Source organism: Triplophysa dalaica, chromosome 10 (genome assembly GCF_015846415.1).
Source record: "Triplophysa dalaica isolate WHDGS20190420 chromosome 10, ASM1584641v1, whole genome shotgun sequence".
Classification (NCBI taxonomy): Eukaryota; Metazoa; Chordata; class Actinopteri; order Cypriniformes; family Nemacheilidae; genus Triplophysa; species Triplophysa dalaica.
Window position 1 is genome coordinate 6,252,923 of NC_079551.1, and position 11,107 is coordinate 6,264,029.

The 11,107-nt window shown below is 39.2% G+C and overlaps 1 protein-coding gene across 1 annotated transcript; it reads right to left on the reverse strand.

Moving 5' to 3' along the window:
- Positions 1–991: 991 nt before the first annotated feature.
- nab1a (NGFI-A binding protein 1a (EGR1 binding protein 1)) lies at positions 992–9,883 on the reverse strand. Its single transcript, XM_056758972.1, has 8 exons — positions 8,388–9,883; positions 6,388–7,172; positions 6,145–6,278; positions 5,804–5,855; positions 4,339–4,458; positions 2,841–3,000; positions 2,609–2,749; positions 992–1,780 (listed from the first exon to the last, which is right to left on the reverse strand). Exons 1-8 carry the CDS (start codon positions 8,692–8,694, stop codon positions 1,704–1,706), a joined length of 1,776 nt encoding a protein of 591 aa, XP_056614950.1. The 5' UTR covers positions 8,695–9,883; the 3' UTR covers positions 992–1,703.
- Between the last annotated feature and the right edge of the window lie 1,224 nt (positions 9,884–11,107).

Genomic DNA, 11,107 nt, shown 5'->3' on the forward strand with positions numbered 1-11,107 from the left:
TGTGTCTGTGTGAGCGTTTGTGGGTGTTTAGCATTAACGCATGTGTGACACAAACAGAAGAGGAAGCTGCTTGGATCAGCTTGATTTATGAACCGCTTCCAGATTATGAGCTGCTTTGCAGGCCTTCTCTATAAATAAATAGCTTTTCACATGTTAGCTTGATAAGTTTAATGAGGATAAAGAAGATATGTGTGATTAGGTGCTTTGGTTTTTATATGTAACTGGGAATGCAATTGAAAGATCTAAAACAGATATTTCATTTTATCTCACAAGGACATATGATTGTGGCTCATTTTTAATTTGCAATATTACAATATATCAAACAAAGTGATGTTTTATAATTTGTGCTGTTGAATGATTGATCGCATCCAGAGGAATAGTCTGTGGTTACACAATATATATATATATATTGTGGGGCGGTTTCCCAGACAGGGATTAGCCTAGTCCAAGACTAAAATAAATGTAAGAGCTGTCCAAACTGAAAACAGCTTGCGCTGACATATCTTAAAATACATCAATGCCTTTGTGCTGTCTCAAAATGCCCACAAGTAATGTTTTTTGTAGGCATGTTTGAAAAAACTACTTTAATTTTCAAATTAAACTAAGGCCTAGTCCTGGTTTAAACAAATCCCTGTCTGGGAAACAGCCCCCATGTCTATGTACCGTGCATATTGTTTAGAATTTATATAAGCACACATACATGCATATATCTAAGATATAAAATGGAAAAACATTTATACATCATTTAAATTATTGCTTAATGTAGATAAACACATGTAAATCTTTCTTAAATATGTATACATTGTGTAAACAGTACACATTATGTAAACACAAACTTTTATCCTGGATGCAATTAATCACAATTAATCATTTAATACCCTTATTTATCATTAGTCCTGCAACTGGTGAATCAGTGATAGGTGGAAAATTTTGATATTTTTTTTGGTGTGGATAATGTGCTAAAAACAATTCTTGAACCCCATTTCTCCATTTCAGTTTTATTTGTACGACGATATCAAAGACAACATACAAAAAATTTGAAAAACGTGACAGATGTGTTTAGCAAAACCAGTAAAACTTACACAACAGACTTGCACATCAGACAACATGTGATAAAACATTTACAAACTTATAACTGCGGTCACATCGAAACACTTAACATCTTATGACAGCAAGATACACTATTTTTTTATGTTAATAGAGGCTAAAGCTGGTCACCGAATGTACGTATACACGATACACTTTTTTAAGTACTAAAGTGCACAATATGTCGGCAAAGCTATCTCTACATATTCAGTATAAGTGAGATCACATCCACACTGACAGATCAATACGAACAGATGAATGTCATCGATTACAAATGGAGAGTCACAATACATCTTAACATATAACAAATCTACAGACCCGTTTACTACGAAACTTCAGGTTGTGCTTCAGTCGCAGAGTGCTTCCTTTGATAGCTTAAATAAAAATACTTATAAAACATGCAATAAAATAAACCGTAGATTATGTACACAATGAAACAGTCACATGTATGCTCCTATAAGGTTTTTATTTGCGCACATACTGTCTCTAAAATTCAAAGTAATTAAAAAAAATGAAAATAAATCTCTAGGCATCTACATTTTGTAAGGCCACACAGTGTGAACACTAAATATCCACTGAGAAATCAAAACAGGGGTTTTATTGAGAGGTCGAAGATGTTATCTGGAGTCATCTGGTTCGGATTTGATGGTCTTCTTGTCCAACAAGCAGGAATCTTTTTGAGAAGAGCCATTTTCTGTGATTGAAACACATCAGTTACATTTGTACTTGTGTATGCTATAGTTTTCTGTATGGGTAGGAAGACTTAATTCTGTGTATCTTAAGATTTCAAGATAAGTTTGGGTAGGTGGTAACATTTTTAGATTTGGACCAATTTTCAGAATTTTGAGAATACGTTGTCTGTGAATACCTCTCTTCATGCAAAAAAAAGTTTGTGCTAGAAATAATTCCTAAATCCAGAATGTTTTAATTTACTTCATGTGTATTATATCAAATGTTAACATAAGTGAACATCGAAAGTTATTCTGAAATACTTTTAAATGTGTTGGAATTTGCAACATTCAATGCATTTCCAGTAAGCAAACTGTTACTGTAAACGTTTAAATTAAATAGGGGGTACTTTTTAGTGTCACCAGGAATTTGGATGCTTTAACGTATATTTCAGCTATTTAAATCAGTGGCGTTCAAAAGACGATCAGTAAATTACACCGACTGACATCAGGTTCTGCCCACAGTGTGGTGAAAGAAAAAACCCAGTACGTCAAAAAGACAAATAAAATCCTCACATACTAATGCAGTGTGTACAGACAGGTAGGAGTTTCAGAGAGAAAACCCTACAGTACCTTCACAGATAACATTTGCATGACACGTTGCATACATTACACAAAAGTTCTCAGATTTCTAGCCGATATGTGAGTTGCTCTCACGCATGGAGGACGATTCTCAGATAAACATGCTTAGGACGTGCATATCCAAAGGTCCAAAAAGTACATGACGACATTAAGGTCTTGTTGTTTAAGGCCGTCATATCAGAAGAGTGGTTTTTGGGTTGTTGAGCACTAACCTGTGGTCGCTGTTTTTCTCTCGTCTGAGGTCTGTTGGTTGTGTCTTTCCTCCGTGATCTGTTTGTGATGCCGCTTCAGCTCATTGGCCAACTGCCTGCCCAGCGGAACGTCAGTCAAACGGAGGTTTAAGGGTCTTTCGCCTGCATTTAAACACGTTGTATTAACACATTGGACATATGCTAGAGTCATAGAAGGCGACTGCGGATGGAAAGAAAGGTAGAGAAAACATACCAGAGACTTGCGAGAGTCCATTGTTGCAGTGTTGAGGTGTGGGAGTGAGGTATTTCAGAGCCGCCGTCGGAATCCGCCAGTCCAAAGATTTCAGTCTCTCCTGGATGGCGGCGTCCCGCAATAGCTCCACCTGCTTGGCCAACAGAGAATCAAGCTGAACCTGCAAACAGTTACGCTGAATGTGAATTGAACGTATAAAAAGGTTGAAACAAATAATTTTAAAGAATATTGAAACAAAGTTGGACTGGTGTGTCTGTAGGATGTCTACTAAAGATCTGGAGATCTAAAAACATCTGCTGTGTGAAAACTTCTGTTATACATCTTCTAGATGAGTAATATGTTCTGTCAGACATCTGACAGTAGTCGTCTCAGAGACATTTTATAAAATTAGCAAAGAATATAAAAAATACATCTTGCAGATGTGAATGCAGACATCAAATAGACACTGTCAGATGCCATATAGAAGTAAGTAAAATCTAGTCTGTGAGATGTTTCTGATTCAGAATGTATTTAAAGCTGTGCTTTTTAAGACGTTTATTTGATGTTTTTACTCCGATGTTTTCAGAACTTTACACGACATCTTACAGACGTACCTGTGCTTATCTGGGAATATACTACAAAAACAAAATTAACAAAAAATATTGAACAAAACATCTTTTTTAAAGGATGATTCGCCGGAAATACGTGTTTTCCTTTGTCTTTGGTGTGTCATAAATTGCGCATGCATGTATTAGACACGTAAAATTGCAAAAATGTAAGTGTCGGAACAAAAGATGTATATTATCTATTAGCGAATGTTCGTACAGACCTGCCTGAAACGCCTCGTGTAACCACACCCCGGCGAATCTACGTCAGTTCGTAACACGATTTGACTAAGACCGCCCAAATCTAAACGCAAGTAGGGTGGACGGTCTTGTTAAACTCATTGTTCCGTCGCCGGTGCAGCCTGATGTTCCGAATATGGTAAGAGGTGTTAAATTTCCGTGCAGTATTTGACCAATCACTACGCATTTGTGAACTGGCCAATCATAGCACACCTCGCTTTTCAGAACGATGATATTTGTAAAGAGAGGCGGAGCAAAGAGGAGATACAAACATGCAAGGTATGTAAAAAATACAGCGTTTTTTAACCTTAAATCGTGTATACACATTGTATTACATCTAAACCAAACAATAATATTCATTTTAGCAGCGTCAAATGACCCCTTTAAACAATGCAAATACTTTGAAGCAAGAATTGTAAATATTCAAACAAACAACACCTTGTCTAATTTTTTTAATGATAATGGGTTCTAATTCGTTCTATTGTCTCTTGTCGCATCGTGCCGCGCCACATACGGTTTAGACACGTTTTTTTTTTTACAAAAACAACATTCAATATTCAAACCCCTTTAAAAAAAAACAACTCCTCAAACACCCTTATTTTCAAAGAAACGTGTTCACAACCTTAATCACACAGACTTTTAATTTACAATAGACCTAGAGTTAAACTACGTACCTGCAGACTGTGTCGGATCGATTCCTCCCCTTTAGATTTGGCCATCGCGAGCTGCTCTCTCACCGTCTCCTGTCGCGTGTGAAGAACATGCAGGGCCTCCTGCAGATCGTAGATGCCATCCTAACAGAAAGAAATGAGATCACGGAAAACCTGATTAACGTGAAAAACTGAAGCTGAAATGACAGAGTTTAATATCTCTATGATGGCTTCATTTCTTTGCATCTCTGGTGCGACGTGACATTTGCATCATTTGGGAAAGCTGTTGGTACAAAGTGATTCATCGCTGTAGGGCCCTGAGTGGCTGTGGAGGTAAATCAGAGCTGGATTGAAGCTCATATCGCTGCTAGGGAGATGAATTATCTAAATAATAAAGGGATGCCAAGACAGACAAATCGGAGATGAGATCTCTTTAATATTTCAAATATTTCTCCTAGACACCAATGAGATTAAATGGAGAGCGAATAGAAACCTTTGCTTATGTCTCCGGTGTTTAAGACATTTCTCATGAGAAAAAGAGAAATCTCACAGATTAGAGTTTGGGAAGACATCTCAACAATGTCTCGGATTTGTCAAGTCCGCATTCAAAGTTAATATTAATGAAGATCTCAATATGAACTCAAACATTTATTTTCAAATGAACCCAAACCAGATTAAATACCTTACATTCATTTTACACCTCCATGTTTAAAAAAATGTCTTATTTATCTATTTAATTTCTCTCAAGCAAATTTAGGAGAAAATGTCCACAAAGTGTCAACAATTCCTTGTCACGGTAGCAGTTTTCAGTCGTTTTCAGTGTTTTTTCTGTTGTCACTGTAGCAGATCAGACTTCGTCACCTCTAAACGAATTGCCACCTTGTGTTCGCCCATTAACAGCCTCCAGATTTTCCTCTGAGGTCACTACTTGTGTGTGTGTGCGTGTGTGTGTCCACGTATGACGTTAGACGCAGGCAGAGACAGCCACAGCGACGCGTGGGTAATTCTGCACACACCCACGGGGTGATTAAAAAAATTATGTTCGAGTCCACCGTGTACTTCTCCTCCTGTGCGCTTGTGTGTTTTCTTTATCCTTTTATAGAAAAGCTTTTAAATGCTCAAATTTCAACACGCAGAGCCGCGATTCAACTTGAGACTTCAATATGTTGACTCACAGCTCCATAGAGATAGGAGAATCATTTACTTTAACATGTTCACCTTGAGGCACAGAGCTCTGCTCATGGGAGAAGCCGCGTGAAAGCAACATTTCTGAATGAATCATGACGTTAATTACACCCCTGAGATTATTAACAGGGCGACACATTCTCATTTAGACGCGACGGAAAAGGGCAATAAACATCACAACAAGACCGGGAAAGTAATAAAGAGCTCCAGAGAAACCACCCGGAGCTCAAAATGATTGGAAAGATGAGGTGTGGCCGTCGCACCGGAGGAGATTATAAATGTGAACTGAATTTAAAGAACTTACTTCGGATTTGATTCTCTTGGAAGACGGTTCCTCTTCTTCGCCACAGTTAGACCTAAAAGACAGATGGATGGTTATGTGTCATTTGCGTTGTGTCAAATGCGTTTCATTTAAGTAAAACAAATATATTGAATTCAAATGTTTTTATTAATTCTAGTCCATTACTAATCATTATTAGGGTTAACATAATAGTTATAATTAAAACATTTAGTTGGTAGTTTATTGATTTCTTACAGTCATAGAATTTAATTATTTAATATTATAACAAAATCTAATAAATCTTTAGATTAAACGTCCCAGTTATTTTTTTGTAAAAAAAGTAAAAAACAAAGTTTCTGTCTTACCTGTTGCTCCTGCGGGTGTATTTGTAGGTGACCTCGCGTGAAATCTGCCTAGCTAGTGAGAAAAGTTCGTCCCTTCGGGTCAGGAGGGACAGATCCTTCATGCATAGCTGAGCAGACGCCTCGTTTACAGTAAGCTAGACATAAAAGCAAGTAGACAATTAAAAATGAATATAAGGTAAACGTCATTCCACGTGAAATGTCAACTACAGGAACATGTCAAATCTTTGTGCTTTCATGACAAACCTCGTGCATCGTAAGCTGTCGCCCGTCCCTTCTCTTAGAATCGAAGCGCCCGTAGATGGCGCTGTACTTCCGAATCTCCGCTCCCTTCTGGGGGTCATCTTCGCTCATCTCACAAATGTGGCCTATCATCTTGCTTAGCTTCTTGTTGGCCCGGACTTGCTCTCTGATCTCACTGGGGTCATTTTTGGGCAACGTTTGGGCTAGTCTCTCCACGCACTCTGTCACGCACTGGACGGCGGCTGCATCGAGGATATCAAGAGCGTCGTGAGGAGAACACGGTGAACACGCTCCGGACGGAGATAGGCTGTGTTCACTCTCGCTCCCCCAGAAACGACTCTCGCTTGCACCTTGTAGCGGAGAGCACCCTGGAGTACCGTCCCTGCTGATGTCAAGTCTTCCTGGACTTGGGCTTGTGGATAACAACGCTCTCGGTACCGTCAGCTGGTTCTGCTGGCCGTTGCTCTGCACCCCAGGTGAGCTTTCGGGGAGTTTATAAACCGGTATACTGCAAACGGGAAGGGATGTTAAGGGTTGGTTGAAGAGGGAAGGGTTGGTCACCCAGTCACGTAGAGCTTTTTGGAGTCGTCGGACGTGGAGGGGTTTGGTCGCCATACCGACGAGGGCCATGATCTCGAGGAATTCGTCCTCGCCGGCCTCACAGAGTTGCTGGACATCGTCGCCGCCCTGCTGGATGAACGCTTCGTAGTAGCACAGCAGGTTGGCCTTCTGAAGGATCCGGTACAGTTGTAGCTCACCCAAAGAACGTGGCAACAGTACCGACATGGCTACACAAATGCAAAAAAAACAACGTGATAGTAAGAACAAAATAACGTAAAAGCATTACTTCCAAAATGTCTTTTCACCCAAATAGGGGCGGTTTGTTATTTTTGTTATCGAATGAGCAAACGGAAAGTCTCACACCAGACCACCCCACATGTTTGCCACGGAGCAACAATTCAATGTGTTTGCATAGAATTGACAAAAATAAGCACTTAGGAACCTCTCAGCGAGACAAAAGTGGCATGGGAAGGGAAAACCTTCAAGACTCCGACCGTGTTTACTTGACTTAAATCAACATTCGACTTAATGTCTGACAACTAACAACATTTTAAATATTATCTATAACATTAAGAAAACCACTGTTTTAAGTCCTTTAGATGGAAATATCTGTTACATAAAAATATGCAGAATTTTACAAGGACAATGGCATGACCGGGTTCAATCTAAAAACTGGGTCTGGTGTATAAAAGTTTTCCAAGCACATATCCAGAAATATACAAATTAAATTGTTGTGCATACAGTACACTACTGACTGTGAGTTTCCACACTTTAAGGAAGCAATCTTAAGTTTATAAATGAGGATTCACATAGGCCTATGAAAGATGTACACAACCGAGTCTCAATCGTTTACATTTGGTCTTCAACAAAATATCTTCAATGTCTGGTTAAACATTGCCTTGGATGTCAACACCCTACCATCAAACTGCAACTTCTGATAGATCAACCTATTGAATGAAATATCTCCTTACATGTATGAACAGGTACCAACCTGCACACTTACCTGATCTAGCACTTGCATGCACCTGGCAGTTTCTGCTAGACCATTGCTTGCACACAATGCGTATTTAGAACCTAAACTCTAACAGCTTTAACTTGAACTATTGTCTACCGTCCCCTAAATACTGTTGTACAAATTTCCATTAGTAAAATAAATTCATTTAACCATCTCATGTTTACGGTTAAAACCATTACTAAATTCCTCTATGCACTGTTTAGTTTGGGTCTTATTCCAGAAGGACTCATTGATGGTTCCTCTCCACCACATACAGTAACATCCCACCAAAAGAACCCAAGATCACCAACAGAGGCACATGAGACCAATGCTTTCCAAAATACCATTGCAATCCCCAATCATTAGCAAACCCATTTAAAGTTCTCTTTTTATTGTTTTTCAGCGAGGTTTACATGCAATGTTTAAATTACAGCTCCGCGTTACGTACCTCTCTTCCGCAGCTGGTGCGCGCGACTGCTCCCGGTGCTCGCTGTTGTGTCCGGGCTGCGCTCAGCCTCTCGCGCTGGAGAGAAAGTCCGTCGAACGTTCATCGTTGCAGTCTCTCTCTCTCTCTCTCTCTCGTCTGATGGGATATTCCGATGTAAGCTGCATTGCTCTCTGAATCCCACGCACCGGTTTGACGCAAATCCTCGCGTGGGCGCATTGAGCGTGGGACGGAATACCGAGTGCGCGAGAGCGCGCGCGCGCGGGCGGTGATGCTGCTCGGGGAGACCTGAACCGATACGCACATCCATGACATATTGAGAAATATTAATTGGTTGTTCGCTGCCTTTTTATAAACAAACCGCACAACCTTCGTTTTTTTTTCACTGAAAATGTTTATTCGCTCTCCAAACGCTTCGACTAACTTTCTTCAGGGGTAACAAAAGGTGTTTTGTGGCTAACTGTGCCAAGCTCCACAAAACGTTTAGTGGCGTTTTTTATTTCGGTATGCATGCATGAAATACAGCGAAAAAGTCACGTGCAAGTATGCCTTTCAAGTCTTTTTAGATAGTGTTGACTATGCATTGCATCACAATGACACTACGTCAATGCCTCAGGCTTTCACTCACGCACCCACCCTCACTAGGTGACAAAATCCCCCCAAAGCCCACTCAAGACACTGCATCAGACTGACATCCACGTTGGACAGCAAAATCATTTTCGAGCATCATCTCTCATCCTTTCAGCACTCGCAATGCAAAAAAGGTTCTTGCCTTTCAGTAAAATCTTAAAACCCCCAAACTAACAATCTATTTGTAGCCTTTAGATAGCACTAAAAATGTGCATAGCACCACTGTAAGAAAACCTTCAAAACGAAGTGTAATCAAAACTGGATGTTTAGATAAGAGGGCCACATCAACAACCTCCCATCTGTCTCACTTTTTGAGCTATTTTGGGTAGGAGGCTGGGCATAGCCGTACAGCTCCTGGGAGGATGTGCGTGGTGGGTGCCGTCATTTTCTCTTTCATGTTGCTCTCTCCCTCAAAACAAAAGCATTTTCAAGTTAGTTTCCGTTTTGTGCGATGAAAACGATGAGGGGTGGCAGCGAATCTTCGAGTTTCATAAGGGATCCTCGAATGCCAAGGGGATCATTGTCAGTGTTGGGCTGTCAATCACATATGCATACAGTATACATACAGTATGCATGTACGTACCTGTAACTATGCAAACAGTCATGCTTGGATAACATGGATAATAGGTTTTGCACAAACTTGGAGCCCATGCCAGCTGGAATGCTTCTCTATTTATATGTTCGCCGCACCGTGTTTGAGCTTGTTCCTTTGACCTCTATCATAAATAAGAACTGAGAATTGAGACAAAGATACACACAAGTAAGAGTCCTTTAATTTGCTGAGACTATGCAAGTCTTCTTACTCAAACATGCCCACAAACACTTGGTCACCCACGTATACACACACTCACATATTTGGAGGAATTTGTGACGTGCAAACACATCTTGTTTGTGTGTGTGTGTGTAGGGGCCCCTGCTCAGAGTGGGTGTTGCCATCACAGGGTAGGGCTGTTGACAGGGTATGCGTGGGCTTGCGGTCTTTAATGGTTAAGCTGACAGTTACTCAGAAAATCCTCTTTCTTCCTTCATTAGCATTAAACTTTACACTCACATACCACATTTGGTTATTAAAAATGAGCTTGAACACTTAAGGCAGATCTGGTTATAATACTTTGGTAAACATGTCAAGTGAGGTTTATACGTTTCTACAAAAAACCTTAATATAGCAAAAAAGTATTTCTTAACTATTTAACTTTTAAACTATTCACATGAAAGTGGGGAAAGTGAGAAGAGTGCACACTGTAAAAATATCCCGTGAAAAACAAAAATGTACAAGCAGCTGGGGTGCCATGAATGTAACGTAAAATAACAGTATTTCCTGTAAAATTACACTTTTACCATTTTTTTTTAGTAAATTTGCCATAATTTTAATGTAATTTGAGCCATAGTTTTAACTGTAATTTGACGTTATTTGACCGCATTTCAAAAGAAGACTGTAGAAAAAGTTTTTAAAACGTTATCCATCATGACGCAGAGGCACCAGCAATTTACAGTAAAATAAAAAAATAACCGTAAAATACATGGCTTACCTGTTTTCTTGTAAATAATTTTTTTTCTGTGATTTGACGGTTTTGACTGCATTGAATAATTACGTGGAAAATCTGTAAAAAAAGTATATTCCAGTTTTTGGACGTTTACATAATATTATACGTGACCATTCTCGAAAGCATTTACAGTAAAATTATGTAAAATTATGTTTTTCTACAGAGTGGTGAACAGGATTATATAGGTGTTTGCTAGGAAATTGCAAAGATTACATCTCTAAGTCTCCATAAATATGACTCAGGCTTTTCCTTTTCGGCGTTTCTGATCTATAGTCCCAGTCAAAAGTGATGTCCAACTTCAGAATTTGACATCCTCGATGCATTAAAAAATATATACATAACAAAATAAGAAACTGTTATATTAGTAATGAAATAAACATTTACAGTAAAATAGCAAAATTTCGCTTATATCTGTAAACAAACTTTACAATTTACAACCAAAATGGTCTTTGATTTGTACTGTGTGTTGACCTGGCATGGCCTTCTACAAAGATGAATTGAACATCAATTTCTACAGAACAAAACAAAGCACACAAACATAAATGCACC

Coding starts and splice junctions, on each gene's coding strand:
- nab1a (XM_056758972.1), bottom strand. CDS start 8,694: ATGGATGTGCGTATCGGTTCAGGTCTCCCCGAGCAGCATCACCGCCCG. Junction 2,750..2,840: donor TGGACTCTCGCAAGTCTCTG/GTATGTTTTCTC, acceptor GTTTAAATGCAG/GCGAAAGACCCTTAAACCTC. Junction 1,781..2,608: donor GAGAAAAACAGCGACCACAG/GTTAGTGCTCAA, acceptor TTTCAATCACAG/AAAATGGCTCTTCTCAAAAA.